The sequence below is a fragment of the Myxocyprinus asiaticus genome, chromosome 23 (assembly GCF_019703515.2).
Source record: "Myxocyprinus asiaticus isolate MX2 ecotype Aquarium Trade chromosome 23, UBuf_Myxa_2, whole genome shotgun sequence".
In the NCBI taxonomy this organism is placed as follows: domain Eukaryota; kingdom Metazoa; phylum Chordata; class Actinopteri; order Cypriniformes; family Catostomidae; genus Myxocyprinus; species Myxocyprinus asiaticus.
Genome location: NC_059366.1, coordinates 26122360 through 26138569, shown reverse-complemented (window position 1 = coordinate 26138569; position 16210 = coordinate 26122360). Strand labels below are relative to the sequence as shown.

Below are 16210 nucleotides of genomic sequence, written 5' to 3'. Positions count from 1 at the left end.
AAATTAACTGGGCAGTGGTAGCTCAGCGGTTAAGGCTCTGGGTTACTGATCAGAAGGTCGGGGGTTCAAACCCCAGCACCGCCAAGATGCCACTGTTGGGCCCTTGAGCAAGGCCCTTGACCCTATCTGCTCCAGGGGCGCCGTATCATGGCTGACCCTGCACTCTGACCCCAGCCTAGCTGGGATATGTGAAAAAGAAGAATTTCACTGTATATGTGCAAATGTATAATGTGTGATAAATAAAGAAAATTATAATTATAAATTAGTAAGGTAATCCTTTTCAAGTCAGTTGGTCACATGACCCCAAAGATCTGCAGGGCAGCCTGATGGCCCTCCTACGCCCAGGGGCTGAACACACTGCTGCTGAACCACACACACAAGAACACGTACACACAGTAGCAGGGCACAGGGGGAGGGGTGCCACGAGTGCAGAGCTGCTCAAGACTACCGTCCTAATTATTTGACACGTATACACCCATTGGAGCTTAAGCAATTGAAAGTTAAACACCATCACAGCTTTAGAATGATACTCTGAGCTGCATTCCATTCCCCTACTGTAAGTGTGTGTGTCTATGTGCGTGTGGGTGTGTGGGAGCAAATGTTCCTCTACACTATACAGGAGTAATCTAAGATAAAAAAAAAAAATGCAGACAGAAATCGTTGCCGCCACACACAAACGTATACTTTAATTTTTTTATTAATTGTTTTCAATAAAGGGACAAAATTGGTTTGGTGAACAGAATAATGTAGACAACTGCCAGAAAACACAGACAGAGGTTTCTCCAACAAAACTTAACATAAGACCAGAAACAACAACAACAACAAAATATCAATGACCTTTGGTCATTCTTTTCTTTAAAAAAGAAAGAAAAAAAAGAAAACAAATGGACAAAAAAAAAAAAAAAGGATTCGTTCTATGTCTCTGTTTTGAACAGAGTATTTAAGCAATAATAAATAGTGACTCCCATTGAAAAAGATAAAGTTCAAGTTCAAGTTACAACAAACAGCTCTCATAACAGGAATAGAAAAGGCTGATAACAAAATATTCCGCATTGTCATTTACAAAAGAGTATGAACTTAAGTGGGCTGCTCCTTTAGTTCCATTTTATTTTTAAATATGCTTTGCATATTAAATTTGTCCCAATCTAAATATAAAGCACCATTTAATATTTGGCAATGAAAAAAAAACACCTGCAAAACATTATTTTAATTCATTTATTTGAATGATTTCTGTTTGTTTATTTACTGGTATTTTACTGCATTTTTTTGAAGAACTTTTTTAAGATGTTGGAATGTATTCAGGTGAGACAGGTGAACAGACAGAGAAGCACACAACAGAACAACCCAACATTAGCTTGCTGTACTGCATACAGAATGGCAGCAGAGGAGATAAAAAAAAAAAAAAGAAGAACAAAAGATATGTACAACCACCTGTTTTAGCTAGTGTGGACATTCTCAAAAGCCTCCTCGAAGAAACCATTGAATGGCCTCCTTTGTACAATGCCACATATTTTCATATTCATTTTTAAATGTGATTTTTTTTCATTTTCTTTTTTTAAACATACAAATAATTCGCACTATATTATCCTGCCAAATTAAAAAAATATACCGTGGCAGCTGTGTTTTTTTCCACTACCAAAAAAGGTACAATAATACCTTTTGAGAGAACAAGCAACAGTTAAAAATACAAGCCTCAATATAAATACTGTAGTACCTACACTAGGTGAACATTTAATTCAAATACCATTCTAGAAATACAGAAGAAAGTAGACCATAAATGTGTTTTAGCATAGGAACTGACATGATGTGCATTTTCCTATATTTAATTTTCTCTATTATATATTTTATATATAATCTTAATCCTTTCCCCAATGCAAGTTTTTGACCTGAAGAGCTGTGAAGAGCCAAGATGAAAAAAGAACAAGAACAAAGAAAAAAAAAAATCACAGATTTATTTCCCCATTGTATATATATTGTGATCAAGTCTTGAACACCACCAAAAAGAAAAGCAACAAACTTAAATACAGTTTCCCCTAAGATAATGAAATGTTACTTTTTAAAAAATGTATTTTTATTTTCATACTTAAAAAAAGATTTGTACAAAAAAAAAAAGTTCTTGCAGTGAAAGCAGCAAGTTTTAATTGTCCGTACTTTGACAAGCACTGGGCCTTGACACGTTAATATTATATGAGAGTTGGGCTTCATGAGATGAGAGGAGGGGTTGGCTTCTTTACATCAAATAATGACAACGTTTATTTATTTAGGAAGTTTTCCCTCTCGTGAATACCTGTAAACTGGGAAACTTTAACAGTGCACTTTGTTGTCCAACAGGCAAGCAATCTTTATTTATACTCAACCACTATACCTCTAATTAGCTTGTCAAATACAAAAGAAGGACAGAGTGGCAGACGCTGTTTAAACACCAAACATGTGTAAATTTATTGATGTCATAATGCAATAATGAAAAAGAGTCTCCTTGAATGTCAACATATACGACGCTTTGTATGAAATTAATATAAAACAAAGAAACAAAAATTATGTGTATGGTTTTTCCCTCTATATTTCTCTCGCTTGGTCTTTCAGGTTCCTTTCTTCTTTTTAAGAGCTCAGACATAGCCAATAATAAAGAAATAAGATTTAGACTCACACCTGTAGGCAATTCATAGTTAATCATCACTGACAGCTGCAAATATTTGAATGTTTTCTTAATAACCAATTCTCAAATGTTCATTGCATTAGTTCGGTCTAAATGCCCTCAAGTATTCCTTCGCAAAGGACGTTCACACAAACACTGGTCATCAAAGAATTATCAAAATTTTGTGCTACTGAACATAAGACTTTAACAAACACAGAGAATGTTTGTGGATTGAAAATGAGTACCGCTGAGTAAAGTACCTTCAATTAAGTAAACAAGGCTGAATCCCACACAATATACTGCATGTGCCATGCACAGGACATAAAACACAATAATGATTAACTAGAAATTTCCATAGCTTTTTGATTATTACTGTTTCTTACTAAAGTCACAGTTGACTGTATCAGTCAGGTACTTGATGCAAGAACCTTTTCAATCAATTCAATCCTTTTGTTGTATCTGAGACTCCAGAATTACAGCAGATGAGAAGATTAACCAATGCAATTTCAATATTTCCAAGGCACTCTTTTTGTTTGTTTTACCAAATGATAGTAGAAAATCAAATCCTACTGTTTTTCTTCCTTTTATTAAGAAATTCAAAGACTGTCATTAGTTTTATTCCATAATAGGGGCCAATGAATATTTCAACCCTATGTGGACAGAACATCTTTTTGAAAGATTAGTTTAAGTGCGATACCCAGCCCATCCAAAGAGGGTTAAGCAATAGACTGTAGTCCTCCATGTTACAACACAAAACTGTACATGATATGTATTACAGAATGTATGCATCATGGTTTTCTTCTTGTCTTTTCTTTTTCTTAGATCATAAAATAAAAAAGAACAAAAGAAAAAAAAACATATTTAAAATAATGAACAATAAAACAGCAACACATTTACTAAACAACTAACCAACTAGGGACAATTTATTTGTAAAATTAGTCAAAACATATGCATGCTGTCAAATTTTCGAAAATGGGAAATAAAAAAGAAAAAGTACACAACATGTAAATTATTGCACAAGAGAAAGGCTCCAAGTTTGCGTCAATGCAATAGTATTGCCCCGATACAGATCATGCATTCAACGGTACATGAGAAGGGTGTGCTGGTGGTGCCAAGCACGTTGTCTTAGCCGCCACTGGACTACCGAAACAGGGAAATCTACAAGGGTGAGGGTGGGGTTGGGGTAAGGTTTTATTCGCTGTTAATAGGCAAGTAAGCCTCCACACGCCACCGCTACTCAGTTTTTATTTCGTTGTTCAATACACGGTCACTGTGCCATTTTTTCATGTGTTTCTCAAGGGTGCTATACACACTAAAAGGCATCTGACAGATTTCACATTTGTAAACGTCCTTGCCTACTTGCCCATGTGTTTTCATGTGCCGTGTTAGCTTGCTGCTCTGGGCGCACGCATAATTACAGAGCTCACATTTATAAGGCCTTTCGCCCGTGTGGCTACGCCGATGCACTGTCAGGTTGCTGCAGTTTTTGAATATTTTACCACAGAACTCACAGGTGTCACTGCGTCGGCCATCTTTTGAGCTGGGCCGACCAGGACCGCCGAGATGTGGTGTACTGCCGCCACTGCCAGTCCCACTGCGGCCCGAGATGCCGCCATCGAGGTCCCCTGGTGGCGTTGAAAATCGCAGGCTTCCGTTCTCTGAGGAGTGCTCTGAAGACGAGGCGAAAGGCGATTGTCTGGAATCCCCGAAATTCAGAAATGGGTCCTTGAGCTGCCGAGAGGCAGCATAGCCAGCCAACCACTGGGAATAGACATTCTCAGTGTTGGGGATTGTAGGAGTGGAGAGGTCAAACTCCTTCTCCAGCTTGATTCGTTTGGATAAAGGACTAAGTGAGCTGGGGCTGCCCAGTAGTAGCTTCTTGGACAAACCTACGGAGGCTGACTCGCTTGGGGACGAGCCACGACCATTGATAGCTGAGCCACAGCCCTCATCCACTCTGTCTGATTCCAGGGCTGAGTCATCATCACACATGTCTCGGTGTGCATCATTATCAGAGTTTAGGGCTCCTCGCTTGTGTTGCCGGAAAGCCTCGCTGTAGTGCTGCATGCTGGCAGCCAGGCCCATGCCCTGCATAATCTCAGGTAGTGAGCGTGGGATACTATCCTCACCGGTGCCCAGACGCCCACCATTGTTCTCGTGGTGCCGTGCAGCCTCAAGATTGAGGCTGAAGTGGTAGTTATTTTGACCTCCTTCTCTCTCTAGCTCCTCCTCCTCTCCTTCCTCCTCTTCCTCTTCCTCCTCTTCCTCCTCTTCCTCCTCCTCTTCCTCCTCTTCTTCTCCATTCTCCGGAATCAGACGGTCATTTTCAGTCTTGAATTTGGCTACCACAGACTTGAGGGCATTACTAGCACTACCCACTAGGTCGCTGGTTCCTGGTTCAGGGGAGCTGGCTGTAGACAGACCATCATCTGATTTGACTGTCATGGGCGAAGACTTGTTCATGTGTGTCTTCATGTGGCGCTTAAGCTTGCTGGCCTGGGTACAGGCATGGTCACACAGGTGGCACTTGTAGGGTTTCTCGCCCGTGTGGCTGCGGCGATGTACAATAAGATTACTCTGGAACTTGAAGGTCTTCCCACAGAACTCACAAGACTTGGTCTTCATAGGCGTGTTGGGCTGCTGGGTAAGAGGGGTCGGGGTGGACTGGGAGCCAGAGGGGGACTGCATGGAAGGTAGGGGAGGGGTGGACAGAAAGGGCGGCTTTGTTCCCGACTGGAATGGTTGAAGTAGCCGTTGCATAGGGCTGGGCCGGTTGGGTGAAAGGGGAGGAGTTGACCCTGAGGTGTTACCAGCCAGCTCCCTCAGCCTACGAGAGAAGTCCATAGCTGGGGGATCCAGGGGTAAGGGATTGAGGCGCAGCACCCTGTCGAAGGCACTAGGGTGATGGGTGGCCAAGACCAGCTCCTCCTGGCTCAGGTGCTCCATGCGATGGGGATCCAAATGATGGCGAGATGGAGGGCTAAAGAGAGGTGGCGTTGGGGGAAACCGACCCTCCCGGAGAGGGGGTCCATCACGTCCGGAGTTGGGTATCCGCAGAAGATTGAAGGGGCTTCCCTCTGAGAGATGGATGCCATGCAGGGGAGGCTGAGAGGAGCAATCTGTGCCCATTCCCGAAGGAGCGCCCACGCGGGGTGTGAGAGGGCTTCCGCGCTCACTCTCAAGGTAGATGCGGAAGCCATGAGTGTTCTGGGCGTGTTGCAGCAGGAACCAGGCACTGCTGAATGGCTGCTTACAGGTTGTGCAAGTGTAGCTGCTGGGCTCATATTTACCTGCAAAGACAAAACAGAGAAGAGTTTTAAGAGTTAGTCCTCTAATTGTACGCCTTTTACTGCAACCAATTTAAAGGATAATCATTAGATTAATACATTGCTACAAGAGATCTGAGCTCAAGAGTTGCTCCATGTGTTTGTTTTCTCTCATTCTTTTCCTCAGCTGATCCCTGGTACATTTTGGTCTAACAAAAACACTACAGATTGGGGCTTAATCATTTATTAACTCCCTCATTTTCAACCTAGACACCAGGCCTGTGTAGCCCCCTATACTGGCACTCTCCTATTAGCTGTAGCCACTCACCAGGCTAAAGACAGTATCATGTAACAGTAAACACAGCTCTTATTATAAACATGCTCCTAAACAGCACTACAGGCCAGAGACCAGTGAAGCAGGCCAAGACCTAGACAAAGCACAGTCCAGCAGAGAAAGAAGGTGTGAGGGTTTCCCTCAGGTCTGTGCATGGGGTGTGGAATCAGAAACCTCCAACCCCTGCTTAGAGCTGCACACTGTTCAGCCAGTTGTTCTTGCAGCAGTTGTCAGCATGACTGTAAAAGCAAACTATAGTGCTCTCTCAAGCTGAACGCTTTCATCCGTGTACAAAAACAAATGAACAGGAAGAATAAACAAATTTTGGAAGGACTACAGAAATAGATCCTGAGAGGGGCAACAGAGGAAGTGCACACACACACAAGATTTGTCAAAGGTTACATTACACAGACTGTGTGTAGACAAAGTCAGGATAATTGATGAAAGCATCTCTACATTCATCTCAGCACAACACTTTGAAATAATAATCTTTTTTGTTGTTGTTGTGAAATTGTAATTGTTTTTAAAAAAAAGTGATGCTCTTTTCAAAGAATGCTTACACAAGTAACAGTTGCTTCAAACAGAGATAAAGAAAGCTACCTGCAGAATTAAAAGACTAAAAAGAGAGGGTGTCTTCTCTCTTACAACTGAAACAGTCAAGTAGACAATTGTCACAGCAAAGGAACATTTAAAACAATAATTGATTTTCAATGGCACTTCGACAATGACCTGTGATTTTCCTCCCATTGTGTTAGCAATCTCATTTAATGTTCCTGACTCCTCCACCACCTCATTTAGGAGATTAGATAATAAAGGAGGATGGATACAAGAGTCTTTCAAAATTAAACATGCAGCGTTGAAGCCTGATTCTTTGTTATCCATCTATGAAATATTTTTTGTCATTGAGTTTTGGGCCTTCACCTCACAAATAAACTAGCAGGCATCCAATTATACACTCAAAGACACATGGTCACACTCTCATTTTCTTTTCAGGTGAACATATTAGTATACATAAACAGATACACCACACCATGATGGCTGGAGAAACATTTTAAGAGAAAATCTGTATTTACTTATTTAATTTTAACATGTATTTCATAGCTTTCATTTATGTATTTATTATTTTATTTGTATTTTTTCAACTATTTATTTAATTATGAAATATAAAAATGTCATTTATTAACTTTTCACGAACCCTGATAAGAAGCATGTGAATGAAGCCTCCTTTGTGTGAGTGAAAATTGGGACATATTTCACAGGGTGGCCTGCACTATTTCACTACTACTTAATTCAAATGTTACTGCAGACATATTGAAATAAAAATTATAATTTATAAAAATAAATGTAAAAAAAAAAAAATAAAAAAAAAAATAAATAAAAAATATATATATACATATAAATGGACTGTGCAAAATAGCAGTCATCTCTCTAACCTTAAATCTAAATGCTTTATCTAGACCATCCAGATGGAAAGCTGTCAAAAGCTACCAAACCATTTTTGATAATTACACTAAATAAATTCCTACAGTAAATAAAAAAACAAAAAAACAAAAAACATTAAAGTGCTGCAAATGGCTTTTACTCCATCAACAGGTTCAGAATGCCCATATAAAAAATATAAAAAACACGATTAACTCACAAATGGCAATGAAATTTATATTTTACATGAGGTAATGAGTGACAGTTTGAACTTTGAAAATTAGCAGCACTAAACTGGATGTTACATGCAACACCATTTTATGCAGGTACAGATACTGTATCTGCCTAAACTCCCAAAAACGCAAGGTCAAGCGGTCAGGAAAAGAGCCATCATCCACAGAGGAACCACAAACAACAAACAGCAAAAATGGACAGGGGAGATGGATTTAACTCCCCCCACAAGCCAGAGGTCTCAAAACTGCTATCATGCACTGTTTACAACCATCCCGGTAGAAAGAGGGAGAGAGAGGAAACGGAAAATGGAGAGAGAGATGGCGGCAAGAAAGGCAGAAAGAGGTGCTGAACAGAGCCGAACAGGCAGCATGCACTCTTTCATCTCGTTTGTTTTACTCAGAGGGACTTTCTCTGAAGTCTTCAATAGCCAGCAAAGCATGTAACGAGGTAAGGACTTTATGCTGCTCAGAGGAGGGAAGGGAGGCCAGAGCCACTGTGGGTTTCTGGGATAATCCTGTTAATGCACACAAATGGGGGTGGTTCTGGAAGGCTCCGTGGCGCCACCTCCAGACATCGCTGCACCTTTTTGTACTGTCATCATTTTGTCTCTGCCTTGCCAAATGAAAACACACCCACTCTACATGAGCAAGGTATAAGACTAGAGAACAAATGGATGATGGTGTTTAAGAATGACATTTAGGAATGGAATAATTAGGGATGTCCAAATCTACATGTTATCAAAATCAATTCAAATTCACTAATTGGCCTTAGGCAAGCCCTGACACTATTATAGGCTGGGTGTCAGGGTTCACCTGATTCAACTTATTTCTCACATGGGTGTTTATAAGACGTGTTCATGCATTAAAAAGCAGCTACATGGAACTCAACAAAATAAAAAAAAAAATGTGCATGGTTGTGGTGACGGTGCCTTTAAAGACACAACTTTTATTAAGACTTCAAAATGGAATGTAAATCAAATTTGAAGAACATCTTTAAAAATAAACCAAGGTCCTGAAACAAGAGAGCAATGGTGACAATATCACACATTGGATTTAAGCTGAGAGTGACAGGTAGAGAGGGAGATGATTGGTTCTATGATCAGAGAGAAAAATAAAAGCACATTGCTGTTCTGTGGCCCTGCCACCCACGACCACCTCCCAACAATCTCACTCATGACCAACAGCTGAAAGCCCTGCACCAAATCAAGACTGCACACTACTTGATATCAGGGGGCTGATGCAAAGGCCAGCTAAATTATGGATCATTACAATCTGCAGAAATTACATTTAATTGTTGCCACCTGCATTGGGTTTAACCTAGTATACATTTTGTATTATCACACAAAGGGTATTTTGCATGCTGTCACATAACTAAACTGTAATGGCAATCTCTTGTTGTTAATGTTGGGAGAGAGTTTTTAAGGAATAGTTCACACAAAAATTAAGATTCTGTTCCAAACCCATTTTCCTCAGTCACTTTCATTGCATCTTTTTTTCCCCATAAAATGAAAGTAAATGGTTACTGAGGCTAACATTCTGCCTAACATCTCCACTAAGAAAGTAAGTCATCTACCCCTGATCTACCCCTTTAATTTATCTCTTCTTGAACACAAACCCTATTCACTTGTAAGCTTGCTTTAAGAATATGGTCTACACCAGGTTCTGAAAATACTGGGTCACATTTTATTTTTCAGTACTAATGTTACTGTGTACTTGCATAGTAAATTACTGTGAGAAACGAACTAAATACATGTAATTACTGTGTAATTATTTTGTAGAGCTACTTACGCTTATATAATAATAATAATAATTAATAATAATTTTATTTATTTATCACACATTATACATTTGCACATATTCAGTGAAATTCTTTTTTTTCACATATCCCAGCTAAGCTGGGGTCAGAGTGCAGGGTCAGCCATGTTACGGCACCCCTGGTGCAGATAGGGTCAAGGGCCTTGCTCAAGGGCCCAACAGTGGCATCTTGGCAGTGCTGGGGCTTGAACCCCCGACCTTCTGATCAGTAACCCAGAGCCTTAACCACTGAGCCACCACTGCCCCTCACCTTATATATTGCTATGTTATTACTATAGTAGTTCATAACAACAACATGTAATATGTGTAACATGGAGACTGTAAAATAGTTTTGTTCTTTAAATAGACTTTGTATTTGGTGAAAAAGAGTTTGTTCTTTTCATCTCCTCACCATCCACAGGGACCTCTGGGGGACAGGTTACTGCATCGCCATGTTTAACAAGACCCACTTCATTTCATTACATATGGCAACGCTCAGTGGAATATGTAATCATCTTTTTCACATGACATTTTGAATATCCAACTAGACAAATAATTGCAGCAATAATTGATAGCTTCGTACAGGGAGCAGTATTACTGACTGGCACGCCTCGTGCAGACACCGGCGTGTGCCATGCAGCCATTGTGCTTGGCACGCTCGCAGCCAGGTTCTTCTTCTGACAAAACTGTCACAATCTGTTCCGATGATGGGAGTCGGCAAGCCAATGACACTGCTCCAATAATCTGCTATTACACTCTGAAGATTTTACTGAGAGGAATTAAAAGCAACAGCCTGCCAAAGAAATTAGCGTTTCTGTCTAATTTAAATTTTGTCAAGAGAGTTAAAAGAGTATTCTTTGTGTCATTGACTGTCTTTTTGAGAGGAGAATTGGAGAGCTGAGCATTTGAGCCGGATGAACAGTAAAAGCAGGCTAGGGACGCTTGGGTTCACAGCTGTTTAATTTGTGTAACAGAGAGACAGAAAGAGAAAAAAGACATCCTCTCTGCATCACTCTAGTCTCACAGTTACTGCTGGGTCTACAAGTTTCTTAAATGTAATGATAATCTGTGGCTTGATACTTGGAGAAACATTTAAGAGAAGTCAAAAAGTGGCCTTGCTCTAATTTTATGAATTCCTTAGTTAATTAGAAAGCTCTCCAATTTGCAGCGAAAGCAGGTCAGTCCGGACAAGCTGGCAAGCCATGGCATTTGAGGCAGATACTGCTGGTGACAGTTGTTGGACTGGTCTGTGGGAGCTGGCAGCGGCACGACTGCTTACAGACGGATGCGAGCGTTCAGTGCAATGCTGGCAGTTGTTACACAGGGAAATGTCAGAGCAATGTAACAGCACAGAGCCACGGGAAAAACAAGAACCCCCCCAAACTGCCAACCACATCCTCACTGGACCGACTAATCCAGCTAAATCGTCTCACACACACACACACACACACACACACATATACACACACACATTAAACTGCAGTTAGATAAAGCCGCACTAAATGATCTTGACAAAAAGTGAGGCTGTATTACAGAACGGTGATGGCTTGGCAGAGAGTGAGAGGTGCCCATGGTGAAATCGGAGACTTTGAGGAAGGAAATATGTTGTGAGCCCCCCAATACCCACCCACCCTGCTCCCCTCATGCTGAGATGTGCATCTCACTCAGAAAAACTCTACCACAGCATACAGATAGCTTTACAGGGCAGAAATAACAAAAAAGTGTGAAGTTATGACTCTTGCAAATTTCAGACAGCTTGTCTGTGGCACGGAATGTTTTCCCAGTGCTAACCTTCACTGCAAGATAAAATATCAAGGCCTCAGGACAGATCACACACACACACACACACACACACACACACACACACACAACACACAATCCTTAACCTGTTTGTTAGTATTTGCTTAGAACCATGTTAGTTACACAACCGCATTTACAAATGAAAAATATTTTTTGCGTCATTCCAATATCATTAAAATGCAGTTTAAAAGCGCTCTTTATTAACTGTAAGCCTTTCTACTCGCCGCGGGAGTTTTCCTAGTTTATTCTGGTGTGTGTATATCGCGCCAAATGCATTTGAACACAGCACTGCAACAGCTGGCTGATCAAATCACAGACATGGAACAACAATACCCGGACTCAGTTATTATTATTCTTGGGGATTTTAACAAAGCAAATCTCACACGTGAACTGCCCAAATACAAACAGCACATCACATGCCCCACCAGAGACAGGAACATACTGGATCACTGCTACACAACAATAAAGGATGCAAATCGCTCTGTCCCTAGAGCAGCTTTGGGACTCTCTGATCACTGTCTGGTTCATCTTCTTCCAACCTACAGGCAGAAATTAAAATCAACCAAGCCAGTAGTAAGGACTGTAAAGAGATGGACCAATGAAGCAGAGCGGGAACTACAAGCCTGCTTCGATTGCACCGATTGGAGTGTTTTTGAGGCTGCAGCCACAGACCTGGACAAGCTCACAGATACTGTTACATCATATATCAGTTTCTGTGAGGATATGTGCATTCCTACTAGGACTTATTTAAAGTTCAACAATGACAAACCGTGGTTTACAGCAGAGCTCAGGCAGCTTCGTCAGGCCAAAGAGGATGCTTACAGGGGTGGGGATAAAGTCTTGTACAATCATGCCAGGAACACACTGAACAGAGAAATCAGAGTGGCTAAAAGAAGATACTCTGAGAAGCTGAAAAACAAGTTTTCAGCTAACGACCCTGCATCAGTGTGGTGTGGCATGAAACAACTCACAAATTACAGGACTCCTACCCCCAACCCTGTAGGGAACCAACAACTGGCTGACGACCTGAATGTGTTCTACAGCAGATTTGAAAATCTCACACCCCACACCCACTCTGACATTCACTTCACACAAACACCAACACCTCCTGCAACCCCCCTCCTGCTACTCAACCTGCACTTAAGATCTGTGAAGATGATGTGAGCCGCATCTTTTGGAAACAAAAGAGGAGGAAGGCTTCAGGCCCAAATGGCGTCTCACCAGCGTGTCTTCGATCCTGTGCTAACCAGCTGGCCCCCCTCTTCACACAGATCTTCAATAGATCACTGGAGCAGTGTGAAGTCCCATGCTGCTTCAAATGCTCAATCATTATTCCTATCCCAAAGAAACCAAAAATCACAGGACTTAATGATTACAGACCTGTCGCCCTGATGTCTGTGGTCATGAAATCATTTGAGAGACTGGTGTTGGCCCACCTGAAGAACATCACTGGACCCTTTCTAGATCCCCTTCAATTTGCTTATCAAGCAAACAGGTCTGTGGATGATGCAGTCAACATAGGATTGCATCATATCCTGCAAAATCTGGACAGACCAGGGACATATGCAAGGATCCTTTTTGTGGACTTCAGTTCAGCTTTCAACACCATCATCCCAGCTATACTCCAGAATTAATTTCACCAACTCTCTGTTCCCATGTCTATCTGTCAGTGGATTACCAGCTTTCTGACGGACAGGCAGCAGGTTGTGAGACAGGGGAAACTCACTTCTACCTCCTGTACAATCAGCACTGGTGCCCCCCAGGGATGTATGCTCTCCCCACTACTCTCCTCCCTCTACACCAATTACTGCATCGCCAAGGACCCCTCTGTCAAGCTCCTGAAGTTTGCAGACGACACCACTGTCATCGGCCTCATCCGAGATGACGATGAGTCTGCATACAGAAGGGAGGTTGAACAGCTGGCTGTCTAGTGCAGTCAAAACAACCTTGAGCTGAACCCGCTCAAAACGGTGGAGATCATTGTGGACTTTAGGAGAAACACCCCAACACTGACCCACCTCACCATTCTAAACAGCACTGTGGCAGCAGTGGAGTCATTCAGGTTCCTGGGCACTACCATCTCACAGGACCTGAAGTGGGAAACCCACATTGAAATTCAACCTGCCACAGGTGCTGCTGATACAGTTTTACTCAGCATTCATTGAGTCTGTCCTCTGCACTTTAGTAACTGTCTGGTTTTGTTCAGCTACGAAATCAGACATCAGAAGACTACAAAGGACAGTTCAGACTGCTGAGAGGATTATTGGTTGCCCCTACCCCCCTTCAAGAACTATACACTTCCAGAGTGAGGAAAAAGGCTGGAAAAATAACTCTGGACCCCACTCACCCTGCCCACTATCTTTTTGAAATGTTGCCTTCTGGCCGACACTTCAGAGCTCTGAGCACCAGAACCGTCAGGCACAGGAACAGTTTTTTGCCTCAAGCTATCCATCTCATGAACAGTTAAACTGCCTCATTGAGCAATAACTATGTGCAATACACAGTTTAGTCTTTCTTATATTTATCCAACACATCCAACCTCTTCTGCCATTTCATTCCTCTGAAAAAAAAAAAAAAACATTTGCACTGTACATAACAGATTTGTATTTGCACTGTACATAACAGATTATATTAGATTTGCACTACCCATGTGTATGTGTGTATGTATATATGTGTGTGTCTGTACGTATGTGTATAATTAGTTGTATTTTGTATTATTATCTATGTCTTGCTGCTGTTTTTGTATTGTTTTTGTATTGTTGTACACTGGAAGCTCCTGTCACCAAGACAAATTCCTTGTATGTGTAAGCATACTTGGCAATAAAGCTGATTCTAATTCTGATTCTAAGTGAATGTGTACAGTATGTGTGTGCACGCCTCTGCATGTGTGTAGGCACAAATCATTCTGAACAGATTTATTCTGTTCTGTGTGTGTATGACTGACATGCATGACTGACACATATACATGAAGAGAGTGTATATTTGAAATAATGTCTACAGTTGGTCTGTCAAGAGAGCGGGGTGCATTTCTATGTGTGCTGTCTGGATCGATGGTGCTGGCAGACTAAGATGAATGCCAGATTAAAACAGCTCGGGCAGTCCAATATCCCAGAGATGCAGATTCATCCATTGTTCATCTTCCTCCCACCACTGAAACCACCCCACTCTGTCTCCCTTCACTCACACACGACATCCACGGCAAACAAAATCATCAGACAAATACACACACTTGCATGCACTGATTCACAACCTCCTACATACGGAAGTGCAGGTCATTTTTTGGACAGGCTCTGGCATTTTGCGAGCTGTACTCTGTTTGATCTCGACAGCTTCACTGCTGTCACTTGCTAAGACAGCAGCTCCTTTTGTTTTGTCCTTGACGATTGTGTTAAGATTCAACAGCTCTCAGAGATAATGGTAATTGAGGTAATGCAACAATGCAGTAACAGGATTAGTGAATGCAGGGGGAGAAAAGACAATGCCACGTAATATCATTTTTGAAATTTATCAGTGGCTTATGCTTTCAAGAGCCTCTGCATAGATTTGTATTCGAGGTGTCCCTTCACCTCAGTCTAAGTCTCAGATTTTTGACATGATCATTTTTATATTATATTTTCATAAAGTGAATTAAGCATACTGGATATGAATCCTCTATGTAAAATAAATTACATAAATCAATGAATTCCAATCAAGGCTGTTTTTGTATAGCACAGTGTATATGTACAGTTTATGGGTAGTTGATGTATAACATGTTTACTGACTTTTTATTTAGGTTGAAATCTTTGGTCCTGTAATTGGTTACCATTTCTTGTAAGTTTTTTCACCATTTTTTATTTATTCATTTTAAGAAACAAACATTATTTGCTGGAAATGTCATTGATTAGAGACACTGAATTAAAATATTGGCTAAATATATCCAGAGTGCAAGCTTTTTATGAGTCTCTATGTGTGTATATGTGTGTAAGGTTTAATGCTTGTGTATAAGTACTCGGGTCATGTGCGTCTCTCGCTTGTATCAGTATTCCTTGGAGCAGTCTGGCTGGGTCGGCCCAGCAGCGCTCTCACACACTCGGCTCTTTGTCTGGTTCCAGATTCTTTGTGGTGTGCTGAGTGACTGGCCACAAACAAAGGCCTGTTTGACCAACACTTGTTCATGGACAAAGCCGGACAGAGGAAGTGCCATAAAAATCCCGCAAGAGACTCTAAGACACTTCTCACCCTGTGTGTCCTCCAAACCCAAACATTATGCATTTATCTCCTCTGTGTCAAAAAAATAAATAAATGCACACTAATATCTAAACAATGCAGTGCAATGTGCCAATGAACTATTTTTTTAAACCAACAGGGTGGTGGTGGGGTGTGTGTGGGTGGGGTGGGGGGGGTAAGAAAAAAGGTTTGCTTAAAAGAGATTTGGTGATAAATGGGGCTTGTGCTACTGGGCAAAAGCATGTCAGTAATTAACCTGGACAGGCAAGTAAAAATCTGACTTTCGTTCTCCTGAACCCTGATAAGAAGCATGTGAATGAAGCCTTCTTTGTGTGAGTAAAAAATGGGATATATTTCACTGGGTGGGCTCAGTTAAGTGACACTGTGCCAGTGGCTCATGAACAGAAGACCCCCTCGCCAAGACAGTCAGACACAGTGGCCCAAACCAAAGTACGATCCAGAGAGACATAGTGACAGACAGTCATTACTGACTGAGAAACTCATTTCTGCATGTGTGTAGTTA

General features: G+C 41.3%; 1 protein-coding gene across 2 annotated transcripts in view; it reads right to left on the bottom strand.

The window, feature by feature from the left end:
- Positions 1-629: 629 nt before the first annotated feature.
- Positions 630-16210, bottom strand: part of bcl11aa (BCL11 transcription factor A a) — a 70324-nt gene continuing 54743 nt past the window's right edge. For both annotated transcript variants that reach the window (XM_051651694.1, XM_051651695.1), the window contains exon 3: positions 630-5925. In XM_051651694.1, the coding sequence (XP_051507654.1) occupies positions 3869-5925 (2057 nt within the window). In that variant the 3' untranslated portion in view covers positions 630-3868. The remainder of the gene's footprint in view (positions 5926-16210) is intronic.